This window comes from Diplotaxodon limnothrissa, unplaced genomic scaffold (genome assembly GCF_057381915.1).
Source record: "Diplotaxodon limnothrissa isolate DT_005_m unplaced genomic scaffold, D_limnothrissa_male_GT1.1 unmapped_scaffold_1, whole genome shotgun sequence".
Taxonomy (NCBI): Eukaryota; Metazoa; Chordata; class Actinopteri; order Cichliformes; family Cichlidae; genus Diplotaxodon; species Diplotaxodon limnothrissa.
The window spans coordinates 2165683-2189473 of record NW_028188555.1 but is presented as its reverse complement, the minus strand read 5'-3'; the positions used below and the strand labels follow the sequence as shown (position 1 = coordinate 2189473).

At 41.5% G+C, this 23791-nt stretch overlaps 1 protein-coding gene and 2 non-coding genes across 3 annotated transcripts; 1 reads left to right on the top strand and 2 right to left on the bottom strand.

Annotated features, from left to right (window-relative positions):
- Positions 1–5516: 5516 nt before the first annotated feature.
- LOC146607098 (5S ribosomal RNA) lies at positions 5517–5635 on the bottom strand. Its single transcript, XR_014905366.1, has one exon. It is a non-coding gene; the product is annotated as a 5S ribosomal RNA (ribosomal RNA).
- Positions 5636–5989: 354 nt separating this feature from the next.
- On the top strand, positions 5990–6108 carry LOC146607097 (5S ribosomal RNA). Its single transcript, XR_014905359.1, has one exon. It is a non-coding gene; the product is annotated as a 5S ribosomal RNA (ribosomal RNA).
- A 2072-nt stretch (positions 6109–8180) lies between these two features.
- Positions 8181–10517, bottom strand: LOC146607096 (uncharacterized). The gene has a single exon (XM_085349160.1). It carries the CDS (start codon positions 10515–10517, stop codon positions 8181–8183), a length of 2337 nt encoding a protein of 778 aa, XP_085205286.1.
- Between the last annotated feature and the right edge of the window lie 13274 nt (positions 10518–23791).

The following is a 23791-nucleotide window of genomic DNA, read 5'->3' as shown; positions in this document are numbered from 1 at the left end:
GTTTACGAGGTTTAACAAGAAAATAAAAGACAAATCTGAATGTTTGAAAATGATTTGAAAAAATTCTGTAAAGAATGGATCAGAAATACTAAAATTATCCTTTTACTTAAATTTAGTTGCTTTATTCATTTGTTACATAAGTTAAACAAACTTATGTGGGTTTCTATATAAGTCAATAAAGAAACAAGAACAAACTGAGAGGTTCTGGAAGCGTGGAGTTCAGTTTGCAAATTTATCTAATGCAAAAAACATCTATGAATAAAACTTTTTTTAATTATTATTATTTTTATTTTTTATTTTGAATAAATGAATAAAACTTTGTTGGCCAGCAACTTTTCAAAAAGACAAAAAAGAGAAAAGCTGGTCATAAAAAGAAGCTATTATCTGGGGGGAAATAATCATTTGATCCTCTGCTGAGTTTGTAAGTTTGTTCACTTATATTAAATAATCAGTCTCTAATTTTTTTTTTTAAGTATTTTCATTTTGATGTAATGAGACAGAATATCAACCAAAATTGAATAAAAAATGTATTTGCTAAAATAAATGAATTGATTTATATGTCACTGAGTGAAGTAAGTATTTGATCTCAAACACAACTTAGTACTTGGTGGAGAAACCTTTATTGCCTAGCACTGCGGTAATATGTTTCTTGTAGTTGGTCACTGGGTTTGCTCACATCTCAGGAGGGATTTTTTTCCACTCCTCCTTCCACAAACTCTCTAAATTCTTTAGATTTCTTTGCTGCTGTTTGGTAACTTTAAGCTTCAGCTCCCTCCACAGATTTTCTTCAGGACTGAGGTTTGGAGACTGCCTTAGCTCCACTCCATGTCCTTGTGCTTCTTCTTTAGCCACACCTTTGTTGCATCAGTGGTATGTTTTAGGCCATTGTCATGCTGGAAGACCCATCGATGACACATCTTCAGTCTTCTGCCTGAGAGAAAGTGGTTCTTGTCCAAGATTTTGCAGTACATGGCTCCATCTACTGGCCGCCTCAGTGTGGTGAAGTCGTCTTGTATCCTTGGCAGAAAAACAGCCCCACAGTATAATGTTTCCACTTCTGTGCTTGACAGTGGGGATGATGTTCTGTGGGTTACACTCAGCATTTCTCTTCCTCCAAACAAAGTGGGCTCAGTTCATGCCACAGAACGCTTGTTGGGTTGTCGAGGATCAAAAACTTACTTCACTCAATTATATGCAAATCAGTGAAAAGAAATCATGTATTGTGTTTTTTTTCTGTTGGTGTTCATGTCTCTCTCCAGTAAAATAAAACATCCACAAAAAATAGAGACTGTTCATTTCTTCATAAGGGAACAAATTTACAAATTCAGCAGGGGATCAAATACTTACTTCTGCCACTACAGTGATGACGCTTTTGTTGCATTAAATTCTTGATCTGGAAAATGTTCCTGTTTTTCTCTCTCCAGGAAACAATGAGGATCATGTTTACCTGTTTGCTGCTTGTGCTGCCCTTTGTTACTGGACTCTCAAAACCAGCCAATCTTCAACCCAACCGAATTGAGAAGCGACTGAATGAAACAAATTATGAAAAGTTTAGACGACAGCATGTAGATGCCAAGATGAGCGTGAAAAAATGTGATACAGAAATGAAAAAAAAAGAAAATATATGCTGATCGAAACAAATGTAAGGATGTTAACACATTCATCCTCAGTGATTACAAACAGGTCAAAGCCATTTGTAACGGTCAAGGAAGATATGATCAGACGAATGGCACGACAAAGAGTGTAGCAAAGTTTCGCATTGTTAGATGTGACCTAAAGAACAATGGAGCCACGAAACCCAAGTGTCAGTATAAAGGCACACTTCTCACTAACAGAATAGTTGTGGTCAAATGTGAAGGAAAGTTACCTGTGCACTATTGTGGTGATGAAATGACCTTTGAATCCAATAATGCAACTATAGGAAAAATCCCCATGCGATCTACTTCTGTACCCACAAATATACATTTCTGAGATAACAAAAGAGCAACATTTATCATCAGCTCTAACTAAACGTCGCTGGAAACGTCTTCTTCATTATAAGTTTTTATTTGAGTCTGTCTTAGCAATACGTATATACATTTTTTAACATGTGATCAACCTGTATTTCTTCACACGTTACATGAAATAACATAAAACTATTATTTCCTTCTGATGAGGGAATTTTATATTCATCCCACCAATACCGACATATTAATTGTACTGACTGTAGGATGCTGTGTAGAAATAATCTCTTAGATCCAGCTTGCTTCTAATAAAATATTTTTTATCTGATCACAGAATAAGCATATAATAAAAGTCACTTTTTGGTGTTTGTTGGTTTTTATATATTTATTTTTTAACATTTGGAGCATCACCAGTTACAAGACTCACAAGCTGACAAGTTCTTATTCAGCGCCCTGTCTCTTGTTTCTTTTGTTTTTAATGTCATCCAATTTTTTTGTTTTCATTTTGGCATGCGATTCATTTCTAAGACTTTTCTAAACGTCTAAACGTCGTTGCCATAACGGAGGGGGCTTGAGCATTTGCCCCTTTCCTCTTGGACGTCCCAAGAGCCCTGTTCTTGAGGCATTACTATTTTTTAATCTGTGTACATGTGCTGTCTGTGCCCCTCAACAATAACATTTAACTAATAACCCCAATTTTGCTAAATAAAAGGATCTGGCTTCCACTAGTCACATGATGCCCATTAACTAATTCTCGACTTTGACGGCAGAGGGCATTGGTTACGAGATCACAAAGAACATGCACATTTTTTGCCGCCTGGGTGGTGCGGAGCTGTAAGCGAAACACACAAAGTAATTGGGAGATGCAGACTGGTGCAACAAAAACCAGTAAGTAGGTGTAGAGCGTACACTGTAGTCTATAGCAGCGGTCCCCAACCCCCGGGCCACGGACCGGTACCAGGCCTTGAGTCGTTTGGTACCGGGTCAAGAGAGTTGAAGCTCGTACCGCACAGAAAAAATAAATAACTTACATTATGTCCGTTTTATTTATTATCCGACTCTGAACAGTGTTTTATTTGGAAAAAGACTGAATTCTCTCAGTTACTTCAGTCTATGACTGACTCTTGACGCATGTCAAGATACATTAGTTAATATTAAACCCACAAACTAGCAAAATTAGTAAAAAACAGATGTCTTTGGAGGGTTTCTTTGCAAAGGAAAAAAGGCCCAGTGAGGAGACAGAAGAAGAGTCTATGACAACTACTAAGAAAAAGAAAGCTGCATTTAACAGACAACAAGTGGATATATTGCAACAAGTGATTCCCATGCACCAAGCCCGCTCTGCATAATATATGTGGAGACCAGCTCTCCAATGAGGCAATGAAGCCTTCAAAACTGCTTCGTCACTTGGAGACCAAGCACCCGACATTAAAAAACAAGCCTTTGGACTAGTTTAAAAGAAAAAAGCAGGAACAACAGGGACAGAAGCCATTACTGAGGGCCTCCACAACAACAAATACAAGTGCACTGAGAGCATCATACTTGGTGGCTAACCGTATTGCTAAGGCTAAAAAGTCATTCACTATTGGTGAAGAATCGATCCTTCCTGCCACTAAAGACATTTGCTGTGAACTTTTCCCCTTAATATTGGTATGATCCCAGCTCAGGCACTGAGCGAGGGGGCGGGGCAGCTGCTGCCTGCGAGTGCGCTGTTGGAGAAGCGCAGCGAGGCAGACAGAGAACTGAAGTTTGACCAGGTTCCAAAGGAAATCATTCGTACTGTACAAATAATGTAAATATGACGGTGCATCACAAAAGATTGATATCAAACTGATCACTTGACCCATATTACGTTACTTGCTCTTCAAGTGAATCAACAAAAGGTGAAATGAAAAGCCGAACAACAACAATGCTGTTTCTTTAGAGAGTCTCAGCTTACATGTGTGTTTATTTCATATTTTCAGTTGTTTCCCTCCACGGCTAAATAAATCGGTTTCAGTTATGCACTGATATACAAGACTGGACATAAGGAGCTTCTTTCAAAGAAAAACTCTGGTAGATGTTATTTTATATATTATGCTTTGTATGTTGTTCAGTATATTTCTATGCAAAACAAAAGGAATTTCAATACACAGCAGTATATTCACAGTTGAAACCAGATATTTACATACACTTTATGGAAAACACAAGAACATTTTTTTACTGTACAACATCAATTTAGAGTAAACTTGTTTTGTTTTGCATAAATAAATATTGAAATATCTTTTGAATTAGTTAAAGAGAGAGAGCTGTCTCTTTTTTTATCACTTTCACCAAATTTAGGAGCACATATACACTAAGTTTATTGTTAATTAATAAGAAAACTCCAGACGATTCCATTCTGAGCTGAAGAAGCTTCTGATAGGTTGGTGGCACACCTGTGGATGCATATAAGGCAAAACACAGAGCCTGTTTCTTTGACATGGGAAAATCAAGAGATGTCAACCAAAACACCTGGAAAAGAACTGTGGAGCTCCATAAGTGTGGCTCAGTTTGAATACAATTTGGTGCCATTTACAATTAAGAAATACAGACAGTTTCTCTCTTTACTCTTAAAGTTAACAAATATGTTTTTTATATTTATCAACATAAAAAATAAACATTTAGTCTGATTTGATGTTACAATTAAAAAAGTGTTTTTGTTTTTATCTGAAGAGTTTGTAAATATCTGGTTTCAACTGTATATTTGATGATGTTGGTGTTTGGTTTGATTGTCAGCACAAAGAGGGAGAGAGAGAGGACAGAACAGAGATGAACAAGAGCAGGTGAGACACACATGTTAGTCAAATGGTTGTTTACCAAAAGTATCAGCGTATCATAGGTCCTCATGTATCTCGTACCTAGTGTTTCTTTTTAGGTTTGTTATTTTTCAAATTCTATATTTATTACGTTTTGCAGGCTTGTTTGCACAACAAGGCTGAATAATTATCTAAACTTTTCTCAATCTAAATAGTGGACTTTGGTAGAATTAAAAAATAAGTGTAGTGCAGGTCTATGATGATTTTTAGTGCTACTATCATCTAGCTCTGATTCTGGTTCTGTCTTGGTTAAATCCTAAGTAGTCCTGCTTCTGAACTGTTGTAGTCCTGTTTTAATTCCGGATCAGTTCTGGGTCTGGTTGAATTGGGGTTTAGTCCCTGTGTCTTGATACAGCCCCGACTTTGTTCTGCCTTGCTGCTTAATTAAAAAACTACTTTAAGGTGTCCTGCACATGTGATATATTTTTCCCTATATGAATATGAACTCAAAACAGAGCCAATTAATCTTTCAGTCATTTCTTCCCCCCCCCCACCCCACCCCACCCCACCCCCCAAGTCCCAGATGCATACTACCCTTTAGGGCTAAGCCCCGGGTGTATCAAATGTCTGCCTCTGCTCTGCTCTACAACAGAATCACAAAGGTGTCTCCAATAAGCTGCAGAGATGATTGTTGTTTTAATTTTTTAACGGTACACAAGCAAAAAATTAGAAGAGAGGTCATGAAGTTTCTTACTAAACAGTAGCGCCCTCTGCAGTTTGTGTGTGGAAGTGCAAAAGCTTACGGCACCTGGTATTCCCAGGCGGTCTCCCATCCAAGTACTGACCAGGCCCGACCCTGCTTAGCTTCCGAGATCAGACGAGATCGGGGGCGTTCAGGGTGGTATGGCCGCAAGCGAAAGGTCAGCTCAGAAACGGCGTTTTTATACATGCTGTAATGACACATACACGCTTACGTTTTTGTTTTCTATATTTAAGTTAAAATGTCCAAACGACAAAAATGTTGGACTTCCAAATCGACCCAACACACCGTGTGCTCTCTGTCACTTTAACACTGTGCTGTAATCAACGAACATGTCTTCTTATCGTGATGTTACTGCGGGAAAAGCATTTGCAGCTCAATTTGAAGCTGCAGTTAATAACGAAGGTTTGCATGTTGTCGCTGTAACATATGAAGTTTAGCACAATAATATAGATCAAACTGTGAGACATTTGCCACCAATAAAAGGTCTTTTTCACAGCTTTGCTTTCGCTTACGGCCATACCACCCTGAACACGCCCGATCTCGTCTGATCTCGGAAGCTAAGCAGGGTCGGGCCTGGTCAGTACTTGGATGGGAGACCGCCTGGGAATACCAGGTGCTGTAAGCTTTTGCACTTCCACACACAAACTGCAGAGGGCGCTTCTGCTTGTGCTAAGAGGCATGAGAAGTTAACATTTATGGGTGATAAAATCCTTTTTCTATATTTTTAACATGAGAATATCAGTTTTCCATCTTGTGTTCCAGAGTAATCGGACAAAAGACAAACGTAGAACAAGGAAAAAAGAGGCCAAGTGTCTCACCTATAAAACAAAATAGAATAGAATAGAATAGAATTCAACTTTATTGTCATTGCACATGCACAGGTACAGGGCAACGAAATGCAGTTTGCATCCATCCAGAAGTTCTTTAGTGATATAGATATATTACAATATATATTAGCAATAATATAGATATGTGAGTATATTACAGAAATGGGTCTATTATGGTATGTTATAATGTACACGGTATGAAGTATGTTGTGAATATTCTATAACTATAAGTATGTACAGGCTGTAGTGAGTACAAGCTATGTACAGGATATGAACAGGATATAAATATGAAAAAGTATACAGAATATGAAATAAATAACTTTACAGAATCTGGGATATACAGCTATACAGAAATGGGAACTATGCAAGTTGTAAACAGTTGTAGGATTAAAGATTATCGAATGTACAGAATGATTATTTACACAGAGCTATACAGTAGCTGAAAATTACTGTTTTCTGAATAGTCTCACACAGATAAACATTTGCAGGGAATACCTTTTCCTTCAAAACAAACGTCACAGACTGTGTTTTTCTTTACTGATTGTATTTGAGTAGAAACTCAGATTAAAATGGCATGAGTGCTCATAAAACGATTTAACTGTAAAAGTAGGTGTAGTGGATCACTTTGCATAGATGTAGATAAAAGTGCAGTAAGCAAAGACTACAGTGGTCATTGAGCAGCTGTTCCTATAATGTGAATCTGGGATAAAGGCAGAGATTATTTGTTTGCCTTTGTTTCCTGGTTCTTTCTTTCTTATCCAAATGGAAAAAGAGAGCATAAAAGTACTGTTTACAAGCAGCTTATCTATCTCATTGTGCCCACTATCATAAAATCTTGGTTGACTGAGCACTGAGCCATCTACCACTCGAAATTGAACCTGTGTGGGACAACAACAAAGTCCAGTATACTAAGTTTCAGTAATGTGCAGTTTTTTCTGTGGAAGATGTAAATCTAAATAGATGTCCTATTGTATGCATAATATAGCACTGAAATGTATAAAACAACTTCTAAAGACAAATTTCAATTTATTTTAGATTTTCTCAAATCCAAACAGCGCTAAAAGCATACACACAGTCAAATATTTTTCATACGAGGTGCTGAAGGTTCTGCAATGTTCTGTCAGTGCGCCCCAGGGCAGCTGTGGCTACAATGTAGCTGCCATCACCAGTGTGTGAATGTGTGTGTGAATGTGTGAATGACTGAATGTAGTGTAAAGCTCTTTGGGGTCCTTGGGCACTAAGTAAAGCGCTGTACAAATACAGGCCATTTACTGTGCGTGTGTTTATGCTCAAGTGTATGAATAAATTAGTCAGTTTTAAACAGTTGCAATTTAAACAGTAGAAGAGTGGCACTATATTTATATATTTATAAAGAATTTCAAAGAACAATTAATTGATGCTCAAAGCAGGTTTATTTAATTAATATCCAGATTTCCAATTAGTTCCGAATTGATTCAGCAGCAAATCACATCACCAGTCACTTCAAGGCTGTATGTATTATTGTAAGGTAGACCCTACAATAATACATACAGAGAACCCAACAATCATATGACCCCCTATGAGCAAGCACTTTGGCGACAGTGGGAAGGAAAAACTCCCTTTTTACAGGAAGAAACCTCCGGCAGAACCAGGCTCAGGTCGGGGCGGCCATCTGCTGCGACCGGTTGGGGTGAGAGAAGGAAGACGTTTGTTGTAGGTCTGATTGAAGGACTGATGTGATGGTAAGTTGTCTGCTGCTCCGCTTTGAATATTGAGAGATTAGTTGATGGATTTCAAGCCAAATTGTGCCCAAGTTTAAGACCACATTCATTGCTTTTTTTTGTTGATGTTATTGTTTTGGGCTTTTTTTCCACAAGAATTTCTAGCTCCCCTAGAATTCTGGCCACCCAAACGATGATTGCTGCTGAGAGAGCACAAGGAGTTCTCCCCCTGTACTATTCATGTCAGTGCAGGGGGTTCTCCTTGAGAGGCCAGGGTGGAAAAAGGGATGCTTCAGAACCTCCAAGGGTGTTATGCGCTGATTTGCATCCAAGGCCAACATTTCTTTGATTAGCCTTACAAATAATGTTTGGCCATTTTCTGGTCCTCGCCTAACCTTTAGCAGTTGTTCGAGGTCATCGAGACACTTAAGTTTTATATATCGAGTTTCTTTAGATCGATAATGTGTCTCGTATTGAAATTGTTCTTGGGTCTTAAATGTCCAGCGCTGTTTGTTGTAGTTATCCTCGATGAAGTAGCAGTCAGTGTACAGGCCAGACTCTAGGAGATGATCTGGTAGCTGACCCTGGGTTTCAATTATGAATTTTAAAACATCATAATCGTCTTCCCCAGGATAGAGAGGCACCCCTGTAGCAAGCTCCACAGCTACCAGCCCCAGAGACCACATGTCGATTGCTTCGTGGTATGGAATGCCAAGCATAAGCTCAGGTGCACAATAACCAATTGTCCCCACACGGTCACCAGGAATCACTGCAGAAGCAGGACATGCGAGGCCAAAGTCTATGAGTTTGACTTTGACGGGAGACTCACTGTGGTTCACAACCATGATGTTTCCAGGTTTGAGGTCAGCATGCACTATTCCCACAGAACCCAGGTGGAACAGAGCATTTGCAAGCTGATGCAAAATTGGCCTGAGTTCTCTCATTGGGAGACCTCGGTTATTCCGGTCCCCAATGTAGTCCCACAGGCTTTGGTCGAGGAGTTCGAAATTCAAGCAAATGCGCTCTCCATCGAGGAAATAGCCGTTCCATTCCACAATGTTGCACCTGTCTGGATCCAAGCATCGTAGCTGCTCCAGGATGAAAATTTCCAGTTTTGCCTGGAGCAGAATTTCAGGGTCGCTCTTGTTGACTTTAATAGCAACAGTTTTGTTATTTTTTGTATCGCGACATCTGGTTACCAAACCAAAGCCTCCTTCTCCAAGGAAGGCCTCTACCACGTGGTGATCTCCTAAAATGGTCCCTTCCGTTATTTGAAGATCATCTTCAGAGGCAGATGGGTTGGCTGAGGTGTTGATGTCTCCTTTTTGAGGAAATTCAACTGAGTTTTGGAAACTGCAGCTGAATTTTTGTGATCCATGACTTTTCCAGCTTGAAGGCTGCTGAGAGAGCACAAGGAGTTCTCCCCCTGTACTATTCATGTCAGTGCAGGGGGTTGTCCTTGAGAGGCCAGGGTGGAAAAAGGGATGCTTCAGAACCTCCGAGGGTGTTATGCGCTGATTTGCATCCAAGGCCAACATTTCTTTGATTAGCCTTACAAATAATGTTTGGCCATTTTCCGGTCCTCGCCTAACTTTCAGCAGTTGTTCGAGGTCATCGAGACACTTAAGTTTTATCGATCGAGTTTCCTTGGATCGATAATCTGTCTCGTATTGAAATTGTTCTGGGGTCTTAAATGTCCAGCGCTGTTCCTTGTGGTTATCCTCGATGAAATAGCTGTCAGTGTACAAGCCAGACTCTAGGAGATTATCTGGTAGCTGACCCTGGGTTTCAATTATGAATTTCAAAACGTCATAATCGTCTTCCCCAGGATAGAGAGGCACCCCTGTAGCAAGCTCCACAGCTACCAGCCCTAGAGACCACATGTCAATTGCTTCATCATATGGAGTGCCAAGCATAATCTCAGGTGCACAATAACCAATTGTCCCCACACAGTCACCAGGAATCACTGCAGAGGTGTTACATGCGATGCCAAAGTCTATAAGTTTGACTCTGACTTGAGACTCACTGCGGTTCACAACCATGATGTTGACAGGTTTGAGGTCAGCATGCACTATTCCCACAGAACCCAGGTGGAATAGAGCATTTACGAGCTGATGCAAAATTGGCCTGATTTCTCTCATTGGGAGACCTCGGTTATTCCGGTCCCCTATGTAGTCTGACAGGCTTTGGTCGAGGAGTTCGAAATTCAAGCAAATGCGCTCTCCATCGAGGAAATAGCCGTTCCATTCCACAATGTTGCACCTGTCTGGATCCAAGCGTCGTAGCTGCTCCAGGATGAAAATTTCCAGTTTTGCCTGGAGCAGAATTTCAGGGTCGCTCTTGTTGACTTTAACAGCAACAGTTTTGTTGTTTTTTGTATCGCGACATCTGGTTACAACACCAAAGCTTCCTTCTCCAAGGAAAGCCTCCACCATGTGGTGATCTCCCAAAATGGTCCCTTTAGATATTCCAAGCTCATCTGAGCCGAAGGATGGGTTGGCTGACATGGTGTAATGTGTCTGTTTGCGCTGTGAATTGGTGAGAAACAAAACTGAACTTGTTTTGGTTTCTCTCATAAATTGCTCTCAAAACTTCTCAAAAGGGTTTTAGTTGCTGCAGGTCAACGTCCGTTAAGCATAAAGTAACAGGTGAGCGCTTCTATTTATAGGTTTTGGATCAAAGCAAAGTTATGACGTCAGAAAGGATCAAAGCAAAGTTATCACGTCACAAGCGATCGAAGCGATTCTAATATGTGCGCATGCGCACATATGAGAAGCGATCGAAGCGATTCTAATATGTGTGCATGCGCACATATGAGAAGCGATCGAAGGGATTCTAATATGTGCGCATGCGCACACACGTGCTTGTTTGTGTAATATTGTTCACACTAAACTTGACCCTAATCAATTCAATATCAGTCAATCAAAGAAAATGTTAGTTTTGGAAAATTTTAAAATGACATAACTGACAGTTAAAACATTTTTTGTTCATGTATTTGTATTTGTATTGTCTTCGGGATTTTTTTTTTGCATACCATGTCAAGCTTTTCTGTATATAGTCATGTCGTAGATTTCGGAGCAAACAAGAAATTGAATTGGATTTTAATATTGCAGTGCTTGGATTTCGGATTTGGTGCTTAAAACTTCTTGAAACTGTAACCGTATTTCATTCACCACAAAGAACTATCTGATTGAATAGTTTTCTTATCAGATAGAGAAATAAAACGAGTCGCAAAGTCTAAAAGCAACATTTGTCTGCCTGGGCTGTACCTCTGCACGTTAGTCTGTTTCAGTGTGTGACCCCCCACCCCCTCCCTGATCAGTCGGGGGTGAGTGCGCTAATGTGCCTGGAGGCCGTTTTAATGAGTGTTTGCTGGAAAACGAAAAATACAAGAAGGATTTGTACGTTTTCACAACGGGGGAGTTTGCGTAAGTACTAGTAAATAATTTTCTCGAGTGTGTACGTTACACATGTTATTTGTTTAAAATTGGTATTATTATTTTGCTAGCTAGCAAACTCGCGGGATAAAGGATTGAAGTGCACTCAGTGCGATACAATACGGTGGCGCTATTCTAACAGTTAGTTATTGCAGGGTAACTTGTAGAATATGCTGTGAATTGAACCAAGATTACACAGCAGTAGCAGTAATACGAGTTACTTCCCTCAAGTGAAAGCGTTAAACGTTAGCCCGATGCTTAACTAGCCAACGTCAGGCTTTCTGATTGAAGGCTAAAAGCGACGTTGTCACCAAGTAAACAGAATATTGATGATATTTTTGTGTATCGCTGCAGCCTTTTCAAGTATTAACCTGGTGTCTTTGGGAACAGCTTAGGGGGAAATGACGGTAATATGACTGAACCATATGGGAAGAAAGAATAGGCACTTTTTTGTGCTAGCGAAGTTTCCTGGCTTTCATTCAAAATCTGTTTATCATTAAACAATTGAAACATAATGGCTTCGAGCTGACATTGAGGCCTGTGGGGCACTATCAGCCACTGAGACAGTAGACAAGTGACTATTTCACACTTTAAGGCTGCCTGTTTATTTAAGGGAGATGAACAGTACATTCTAACTGTACATAATAATATCAATGATGATAGATTAAATAAATGGGTTTTTGAAAGACGCTTGTGCATTTTTAAAGTCTAAAGTGTTGAATTGATCTGAGTATGTCATCTGTTCAAAGCCTCTCCCAGTCAGTGCTGGGCCCTATTTCAGGAAGCCAGTTTAGAAAACTCAGAGTGAAAAACGATACTCAGGGTTGAGTAACCCCGAACTGTCCAACTCGGAATATTCTGTTTCAGAAAGGCTGATAACAATTAGTTCAGTCAACGCGGAGTTGCTTTAACCCCAAATTAAGCGCGCGCACGAGGATACATAAAGCCCTGATTAGTGGAGCACAGATTAAGCGAGTCACCATGGAGACGGAGGGAAAGAAGGCGCGGTCAATGTATCTTACAGCGCTTGAGGCCGATGGCAGCATATGCCGATAACATGCAAATTCCGCGGAAAAAAAGTAACACAGCCTCAGCTGCAAAAGAAAGGGAGCATGCATGGCAAAACATAGCCAACAGAGTCAATGCGTGAGTGTTAATTTAAATATTGATCTAGGGATTTCCACCCATTTAACACGTTATTTTATTATATATTATTTTATTTTTTATTTCATACATTTTATTTTGTGATGTGATGTGAGCGCAGGTGCAACCCAACAGGCCCCAAACGTTCCTGGCAGCAAGTAAAAATGAAATATAAAAATATAGTCCAAACAGGTAAGGTGTAATTGTATTATGAGCCATAGTGCTTGGTCTGTTTGTCCCATGTAAATCAATTGCAGTTAGAGGCTACATTAATTTCCCCTCTGTGAGCACTTATTGAAATTATCTGAGCATTACAAGTACATATTTGCTTACTCTGTATGCTCAAATGTGACCCGTTATGGCCACTAGAAAAAAAAGCGGAGGCCCGAAAAACAGGTGGAGGTCCTCCACCACCACCACTCACAGAGCCTGGCCACTTGGCTTCCACATTTGTGATAATGTTGGCAGCATCACATATGATCTTCACAGTGCAGAGAACACAAATTAGCATCCATTACTATAATGAAATAATTTGTTAGTTTGACATGCTACAGGGAACTATGTACCTGTACATTAATGCTGTGGAAAGACTTCCTGTTCACATAGTCTCCTTCATTTACTGAAGGAGCAATGATTGGAATGTGAGTGCCATCTGTACAGCCAATCACGCCTGGGAACCGTGAGAATAAATGTAAAATTTAAGTAGTAGTTCAAATATCACCACATCATGAATTAAGTTTTGTTCATCCTGCTACCTGCAATTTTGTGGCATCCCTCTTTGATAAATCTTGTGGGTCCATGACCGGGGAACACCACAAACGAGTACAGGAGACGTTTCAGTGCAACTGTAACATTCCTGACTGCCCGACAGACGGTAGCCTTGGAAACGTGCTCAGCGTCACCAATATTATACAGAAAGCTCCCGTTTGCAAAAAACCGAAGTGCAATACAAATAATATGTACAGAACTGAGAGGATGTCCGCGATGTGTCACATGAGCAATATTAGGCCTGAGGATGTTATTCAAATAAATTATAGATTGTGCTGAAAAACGGTAACGTTCACACAGGAAATCATCAGGAAATGATAAAATGTCCAAACGCGCTCTAATCACTCTCTCCCGGCGGAGAGCTCTGCGGAGAATTTGGGCTTCAACATCTACTGGCTCTTCAAGGAAGGAGCACGCCATGTCCGACACTTCCTACAGTCAGGTTTCCGACAAAGAGGCGGGGACAGTCAGGGTTAGTTGAAGTAAACCTGCTAGGGGGCAGGTTAGCTTCACGGAGTGTGTCGTCATAGTAACTCGCTCAGAATTAATCTAAACTCGCTTTGTGAAACCGAAAACCCAGAGTTTTCGTTAACTCAGGGTATACTTACTCAGTTTTTCCACTAAACCGGCTTCCTGAAACAGGGCCCTAATGTGCGTGGGGTCATTACAGCAAAGCGGCCCGATGTCCATGTTGTCATTTATGAGCAACACGAATGCCACAACAAAGGAAGACGTCGCAGCGATGATGTATCTGTGGCTTTTTGTCACACTTGGAAACCACGGTGTTGTGCAGCTATTTGCCTTGTTGCAGGGTTTTAAAAAAACTGCAGTTTTGATTTTAGTGAAAGACACCGTCTCATGACTCATTGAGTGCCGCGACTGACAAGCCAATCCGTGGCCTGCAGTCTGACGATGTCACATTTCCTGACTGCTTGGAACCCCGACTAAGTCGTCCTGTAGCTCACATCATAATGTTTCCATCTCTCTGCTTGACTGCGGGGATGCTATTTTTTGCATCACACTCCTATTTCAAAAGGTCAGTTAAAGCCACATAATTTGGTTTCATCTCCCCACAGCACTTTCTCCAAAGTCTTCCCTGAATCATTTAGATGTTCACTGGCACTTGAGATGGGCCTATACATGTTTCTCCTTGAACAGGTAGCTACCCTATGTTAGCCTAGCTTTCTATCACTGATGCTCTGTATGTATGCTGCTGCCTCTCGTCTCGTGTTACTTAAAAAATTAACCCCACAGCTTCAATAACCGTATCTAAAAATCTCTCAGTGAAAGTTACGGTTGTAGGTTTGGAAACATTTTGGGGTAGCCAGTGTTAAATAGAGACAGTGCCACATTCTTTATCTAGTCATTGTAATGAAAGAAGCACATTAAAAACTATATGAGAGTTTGCTTTTAACAAGCATGTAATGACTCTACTTAAAAACTGAAAGTAGCATTTTGTGGATGTTTTCCCTGCTGCCCGATCCCATCAGTCTCTTAAAGCATCATTTTTTATGCGCCCTGGTGTGACAGAGGTTTCATGGCGCTACAGGTTACCTGAGCACATCAGGTATATTACGGTTGAAAACAAGTGCCCGGCCTTCCAGTGGGTGGTCGACCCCTCGTGCACAGCTCAGGAGTCTAAACGACCCAGCAGTTATGGACATGTGTGTTTTTGGTGTGCTGTCCCTCGTTCTCCCTGCTTGCAGGTGTGTGTGTGTGTGTGTGTGTGCCGGTGTTTCTGAGAGCACCTGTTTTCAGGCCTGGTGGGTGTGGCTAGGGCTGGGCGATATATTTCATTTTCATTCATTTCATTTATTTGTTCATTTTCAGGCACAACAAATACCTATATTGAACATAAAATGCACAAAACAATCACACATATCAGTTTTTTAAAAATATCGATATATTTTTATACGAGATATAAGATGTGACAATATCTTTTATATCGATATAGTCTATGTTACGTTATAATTATAGTTGTGGAGCCACAAGTTTGCCTCTCTTTCATCCACTTTTGTCTTTGCGCAACGTTCCTCCGCCTCGCCTCTCCTTCACTGATTATAACTCCCCCTCCTTCCCCATCGCTTCACCTGCAGGCAGCGACAAGATGGACATGGCAAATCTCCGTTAACGAGTTACTGCGCATCGCCCCGTGCGTGGGGCTGGACGGCGTCAACGTGCTAACGAGCTAACCACGCTAATGAGCTAAACACGCTAACGCCATGCACAGCCTAAAATCCTTTCATTTTCTCAAAAGTTGTTTGAGAAAATCGGTTTGATGACCGCAAACCGATTTTATGTGGAACACGGCGCTCAGCAATCTGTCCAAAAATGTTTTAGTTCGACTTTGGTAAGCTACGGAGCTGCACCGCTTGATGTATTGTCGGAGCATTACGGCTACCGTAGTCCGGAGTAGGGCTGGGCGATATGACCCAAAATTCATATGTTGATATTTTTTTAAAGCCATAAAGTAAGAACAAAAAGAGAGTTCTTAGTCAAAGCTGTGTCCCAGATGTCACACAGGCACTTTTATAACATAGAGCATAGATGTACATGAAAAAAACTACTCAAAAATAAATTATGAGCATTTATTAAATAATAATGCTCCATAAATAAAAGAAAACTATGTTGTTTTTGTCCATAACAAAAAGCTCACAATTGTGCAGTCAAAATGTAAACTAAAAGACGCTGAGCATAATAACATAGACAGATTTCAAAGCTGCTCTGTTCCCAACTTCTACTGCGTGACTGACAGCCTGGAGTTTGAAATCCGCTTCAGGTGGTTTTTATGGTCCTTTTACACACACAATACGGTTTTATTACGTTGAAGCACAGTACGTATCACTCCGCGAGGCTCCTCGGTAGCCGTAATGCTCCTACAATCCATCAAGCGGTGCAGCTCCGTAGCTTACCAAAGTCGTACTAAAACATTTTTTGACAGATTGCTGAGCGCCGTGTTCCACATAAAATCGGTTTGCGGTCATCAAGCACAACCAGAATTCATACATAAGGCGCGCTGTCAACTTTTGAGAAAATGAAAGGATTTTAGGCTGTGCATGGCGTTAGCGTGGTTAGCTCGCTAACACGTTGACGCCGTCCAGCCCCACGCACGGAGCGATGCGCAGTAACTCGTTAACGGAGATTTGCTGTCTTCATCTTGTCGCTGCCTGCAGGTGAAGCTATGGGGGAGGAGGGGGGGTTGTGTTCAGTGAAGGAGAGGCGAGGCGGAGTAACGTTGTGTAGAGACAAAAGTGGACGAAAGAGAGGCAAACTTATAGCTATAGTTATAACGTATATATCGATATAAAAGATATGGTCACGTCTTATATCTCGTATAAAAATATATCGATATTTTTTAAAAACTCGATATATCGCCCAGCCCTAGTCTGTAGCCTGGCGGAGTGATACGTACTGTACTTCAACGTAATATTACCGTATTGTGTGTGTGTATAAGGACCATAAATGGCACCTGTAAGAGACACGGTTACGAAGCGGATTTCAAACTCCAGGCTGTCAGTCACACAGTAGAAGTTGGGAACAGAGCAGCTGTGAAATCTGTCATATTATTATGATCAGCGTCTTTTAGTTTACATTTTGACTGCACAATTGTGAGCTCTTTGTTATGCACAAAAACAACATAGTTTTCTTTTATTTATGGAGCATTATTATTTAATAAATGCTCATAATTTATTTTTGAGTAGTTTTTTTCATGTACATCTATGCTGTATGTAAATAAAAGTGCCTGTGTGACATCTGGGACACAGTGTGACTAAGAACTCTCTTTTTGTTCTTACTTTATGGCTTTAAAAAAAGTATTGAGATATATATCTTATATCGCCATCCAGCTAAAAAATATCGAGATATGAATTTTGGGTCATATCGCCCAGCACTAGGTGTGGCCCTGCCAGGTGGTTGGCCACACCTGAAGACCATCACACAGCTGATCAAGCCTTGTCGGAGGAGCTACTTAAGAATGCGGCGGCGCTCTCTCTGACGCTGGATCATTGCGTGACTTCACGTTAGTCTCTCGGCCAGTCAGTACGGATAGTCTGCCGCATTGTATGTGTCTTACGGCTGCCTGTTTGTTATCTCCCCAGGAGAAGCGTGGAGACGAGAGGGCAGCGAGCACGGGGTGCTCAGACACTGAGGAGCGGAGACAAGGAACACTAGCAGTGGGAAGAGGACATTTCACGGGAGTCGGGAACGCACTGCGGATTTATTGTTATTTTCCATTCACTGTAAATAAACGCACTGCTTGCATTCAGAGCTCCGTGCCTGGCTCCTCCTTCCTCACATCCCCACGGTTGACGCTGGCCAACCGTGACAAATAGCTGTTCTTAGATTCATTATTAGTTCAACATTGACAAATAGTAGTTGACTAATATCAGGAGCCAAAAAGAAAACAAAAAACAAACTAAATTAAAGCTGCAAGCAGCGTTATGAGGGCCCTCGCACCCCCGGCGCGTCGAGCCACGCCCAACACCTAAAACCAGCACGTCCGATCTGATGTCACATTGATGGAATTCATGCATTTAACCACCAGCTAACATTTCAACTCATTCATTCATGATTAGTTAGTCGTTCCACTAGATGGCGCTCTAACCATTATGTACAAATGGCATAACAAACACTTCCAAGCTCGAGTCTCATCACACCTGAGACGTTTGGGAGAGATTGGACATTGTGTTTTTGAGTGACAGCAGATTACTGCTTTTTGGCGAGTGATTCAAACTCTAAGTGCCGCCATAACCACCCCGTTTCCCTGGACGTAAAAAGCTTCGCAATTTAACATCACAAAGGTCTTTAGATTCCACACACTGCAGATCGGTCCAATCTGATGAAATCCCTTGGAGGAGTTCGTCAAAGTACGGTGCCTGAAAAGATGGGAAAATGTCGCCAAAATTACACATTAACTTTAAAATGGCTGACTTCCTGTTGGATTTGGGATATTGCTCCAAGAGACTTTTTTGTACATATTAATATCTTCCATAAGCTTACCAGGTTTCAGACTCATACATAAAACACAGAGCTGGGGCTGATGTTTTGAAATTTTGTAGGGGGCGCTGTGGAGCCATTTTGCGCTATTCAATGAAAATGATCACATAACAACAAAGCCTTAAGCACAATGGAGGTGTGCGCCAAATTTCAAGCCTCTATAAACTTTCCAAGCCCCTCAAAAGCCACTTCATTTTTCATGGTGAACAGCGTTGCCACCAGGGTGCGCCGTTCAGTTTAAAGTCACAATTTTTGCACTGAAGCATCACGAGGGACTGATGGTGATATTCACCGCTTTTGAGGTGGCCACGATGAACCTGTGAAAACCAGTACAACAAAATTAAAGCCATGACATTTCCTGTTGCCACTAGGTGGCGCTGTCCGTATTCCCGACAATGGGCACATCAATCTGTTCAGGGCGGGTCTGACATCATGCCTGTAAAGTCTGGTACTGATCAGACTGGATTTCATTGAGTTATACTAATTTGTTTCTTCATGGCGAGACATCAAAGTTCGCCATGCTGCTGGGGTCACACCCTTTCGCGAAAACTCACAGTTTTCACTGTACCCTAAGACCAACTCCTTAAGGCTTTCCTGGAGAAATATGAGGCTGCAGAAGTCACCCATCACAATACTGTACCCCAAAGTGTAAAACATGACATTTCCTGTTCCCACTAGGTGGCGCTGGCCCTTATGTCAAATATGGCACTTGAAATATGTTCAGGGGTGGAGCCTTATCATATGTGTGCTCTTTGGTCAAGGTCAGAAAATGTATGACAAAATGAGAGGCAATAAGATTTTCCTGGCGAGTCATCGAAATTCACCATGGCGCCACGGCCTCATGGTATTGTGAAAACTCAAAAGCTCCGCAATTTAACATGGCACAAGGGTGTAGTTGACACTGTCCAAATTTGAAGTTTATAGGACCAAATCCCAAGGAGGAGTTCGTTAAAGTTCGAGGCATGGAAATGGCAAAATTAGAGCCAAAATGTCACCTTCTCTTCCAAATGGCGGACTTCCTGTTGGGTTTGCGTCAATGGGCCCACAGACTTTTTTGTTCGTCTTGGAATGATACACATGTGTGCCAAATTTCATACATGTAGCTCAAACCATGTGGTCGTAGGGCTGCATTTAACAAGGCATAGGTGGCGCTCTAGAGCCATTTCCCAGTGCTCATAAGTAAAACCATTAAAATACAAAATTTTTCACCAGACCTGGCATGTGTGCAAAATTTCATGAGTTTTTGAGCATGTTTAGGCCCTCAAAAAGGCCCTTGTTTGGGGTGAATAATAATAATAATTAAAGCTGAAAGCAGCGTTATGAGGGCCCTCGCACCCTGGCGTGTCGAGCCACGCCCAACACCTAAAACCAGCACGTCCAATGTGATGTCACATTGATGGAATTCATGCATTTAACCACCAGCTAACATTTCATCTCATTGAACCATGATTATAGTCGTCCCACTAGGTGGCGCTCTAACTATTACTGACAAATGGCATAACAAACATTTCCGAGCTCGAGTCTCATCACACCTGCGACGTTTGGGAGAGATTGGATATTGTGTTTTTGAGTGACAGCAGATTACTGCTTTTTGGCGAGTGATTCAATTCTAAGTGCCGCCATGACCACCCCGTTTCCCTGAACGTAAAAAGCTTCGCAATTTAACATCACAAAGGTCTTTAGATTCCACAAACTTCAGATCGGTCCAATCTGATGAAATCCCTTGGAGGAGTTCGTCAAAGTATGAAGCCTGAAAAGAGGGGAAAATGTCGCCAAAATTACACATGAATTTTAAAATGGCGCCACGGCCTCATGGTATTGTGAAAACTCAAAAGCTCCGCAATTTAACATGGCCCAGGTGTGTAGTTGACACTGACCAAAGATGAAGCTTATACGACCAAATCCCAAGGAGGAGTTCGCAAAAGTTCGAGGCATGGAAATGGCAAAATTAGAGCCAAAATGTCACCTTCTCTTCCAAATGGCGGACTTCCTGTTGGGTTTGCGTCAATGGGCCCACAGACTTTTTTGTTCGTCTTGGCATGATACACATGTGTGCCAAATTTCATACATGTAGCTCAAACGATGTGGTCGTAGGGCTGCATTTAACAAGGCATAGGTGGCGCTCTAGAGCCATTTCCCAGTGCTCATATGTAAAACCATTAAAATACAAAATTTTTCACCAGACCTGGCATGTGTGCAAAATTTCATGAGTTTTTGAGCATGTTTAGGCCCTCAAAAAGGCCCTTGTTTCGCCTGAATAATAATAATAATAATAATAATAATAAGAAACGGAGCAGATACAATAGGGCCTTCGCACTCTCAGTGCTCGGGCCCTAATTAAAGCTGCAAGCAGCGTTATGAGGGCCCTCGCACCCTGGCGTGTCGAGCCACGCCCAACAACTAAAACCAGCACGTCCGATCTGATGTCACATTGATGGAATTCATGCATTTAACCACCAGCTAACATTTCATCTCATTCAATCATGATTATAGTCGTCCCACTAGGTGGCGCTCTAACTATTACTGACAAATGGCATAACAAACATTTCCGAGCTCGAGTCTCATCACACCTGCGACGTTTGGGAGAGATTGGATATTGTGTTTTTGAGTGACAGCAGATTACTGCTTTTTGGCGAGTGATTGAAACTCTAAGTGCCGCCATGACCACCCCGTTTCCCTGAATGTACAAAGCTTCGCAATTTAACATCACAAAGGTCTTTAGATTCCACAAACTTCAGATCGGTCCAATCTGATGAAATCCCTTGGAGGAGTTCGCCAAAGTATGAAGCCTGAAAAGAGGGGAAAATGTCGCCAAAATTACACATTAATTTTAAAATGGCTGACTTCCTGTTGGATTTTGGATATTGCTCCAAGAGACTTTTTTGTACATCTTGATATCTCCTATAAGCTTACCAGGTTTCAGACTCATACATAAAACACAGAGCTGGGGCTGATGTTTTGAAATTTTGTAGGGGGCGCTGTGGAGCCATTTTGCGCTATTCAAGGAAAATGATCACATGCCAACAAAGCCTTCATCCATTTGGAGGTGTGTGCCAAATTTCAAGCCTCTATAAACTTGCCAAGCCCCTCAAAAGCCACTTCATCTTTCATGTTGAACAGCGTTGCCACCAGGGTGCGCCGTTCAGTTTAAAGTCACAATTTTTGCACTGAAGCATTACGAGGGACAGATGGTGATATTCACCGCTTTTGAGGTGGCCACGATGAACCTGTGAAAATCAGTACAACAAAATTAAAGCCATGACATTTCCTGTTGCCACTAGGTGGCGCTGTACGTATTCCCGACAATGGGCACATCAATCTGTTCAGGGTGGGTCTGACATCATGCCTGTAAAGTCTGGTACTGAACAGACTGGATTTCATTGAGTTATACTAATTTGTTTCTTCATGGCGTGACATCAAAGTTCGCCATGCTGCTGGGGTCACACCCTTTTGCGAAAAGTCACAGTTTTCACTGTAACCCAAGACCAACTCCTTAAGGCTTTCCTGGAGAAATTTGAGGCTGCAGATGTCACCCATCACTATACTGTACCCCAAAGTGTAAAACATGACATTTCCTGTTCCCACTAGGTGGCGCTGTCCTTGATGTCAAATATGGCAGTTGAAATATGTTCAGGGGTGGAGCCTTATCATATGTGTTCACTTTGGTCAAGGTCAGAAAATGTATGACAAAATGAGAGGCAATAAGATTTTCATGGCGAGTCATCGAAATTCGCCATGGCGCCACGGCGTCACCGTATTGTGAAAACTCAAAAGCTCCGCAATTTAACATGGCACAAGGGTGTAGTTGACACTGACCAAATATGAAGGTTATGAAATCAAACCCCAAGGAGGAGTTCGCAAAAGTTCGAGGCATGGAAATGGCAAAATTAGAGCCAAAATGTCACCTTCTCTTCCAAATGGCGGACTTCCTGTTGGGTTTGCGTCAATGGGCCCATAGACTTTTTTGTTCGTCTTGGCATGATACACATGTGTGCCAAATTTCATACGTGTAGCTCAAACGATGTGGTCGTAGGGCTGCATTTAACAAGGCATAGGTGGCGCTGTAGAGCCATTTCCCAGTGCTCATATGTAAAACCATTAAAATACAAAATTTTTCACCAGACCTGGCATGTGTGCAAAATTTCATGAGTTTTTGAGCATGTTTAGGCCCTCAAAAAGGCCCTTGTTTGGGGTGAATAATAATAATAATAATAATAATAAGAAACGGAGCAGATACAATAGGGCCTTCGCACTCTCAGTGCTCGGGCCCTAATAATTAAAGCTGCAAGCAGCGTTATGAGGGCCCTCGCACCCCCGGCGCGTCGAGCCACGCCCAACACCTACAACCAGCACGTCCGATCTGATGTCACATTGATGGAATTCATGCATTTAACCACCAGCTAACATTTCAACTCATTCATTCATGATTAGTTAGTCGTTCCACTAGGTGGCGCTCTAACCATTATGTACAAATGGCATAACAAACACTTCCGAGCTCGAGTCTCATCACACCTTAGACGTTTGGGAGAGATTGGACATTGTGTTTTTGAGTGACAGCAGATTACTGCTTTTTGGCGAGTGATTCAAACTCTAAGTGCCACCATAACCACCCCGTTTCACTGAACGTAAAAAGCTTCGCAATTTAACATCACAAAGGTCTTTAGATTCCACACACTGGAGATTGGTTCAATATGATGAAATCCCTTGGAGGAGTTCGTCAAAGAACGGTGCCTGGAAAGAGGGGAAAATGTTGCCAAAATTACACATTAATTTTAAAATGGCTGACTTCCTGTTGGATTTGGGATATTGCACCAAGAGACTTTTTTGTACATCTTGATATCTCCTATAAGCTTACCAGGTTTCAGAATCATACATAGAACACAGAGCAGGGGCTGTGGTTTTGAAATTTTGTAGGGGGCGCTGTGGAGCCACTTCGCGCTATTCAATGAAAATGATCACATGCCAACAAAGCGTTCATCCATTTGGAGGTGTGTGCCAAATTTCAAGCCTCTATAAACTTGCCAAGCCCCTCAAAAGCCACTTCATCTTTCATGTTGAACAGCGTTGCCACCAGGGTGCGCCGTTCAGTTTAAAGTCACAATTTTTGCACTGAAGCATCACGAGGGACTGATGGTGATATTCACCGCTTTTGAGGTGGCCACGATGAACCTGTGAAAATCAGTACAACAAAATTAAAGCCATGACATTTCCTGTTGCCACTAGGTGGCGCTGTCCGTATTTCCGACAATGGGCACATCAATCTGTTCAGGGCGGGTCTGACATCATGCCTGTAAAGTCTGGTACTGATCAGACTGGATTTCATTGAGTTATACTAATTTGTTTCTTCATGGCGTGACATCAAAGTTCGCCATGCTGCTGGGGTCACACCCTTTCACGAAAAGTCACAGTTTTCACTGTAACCCAAGACCAACTCCTTA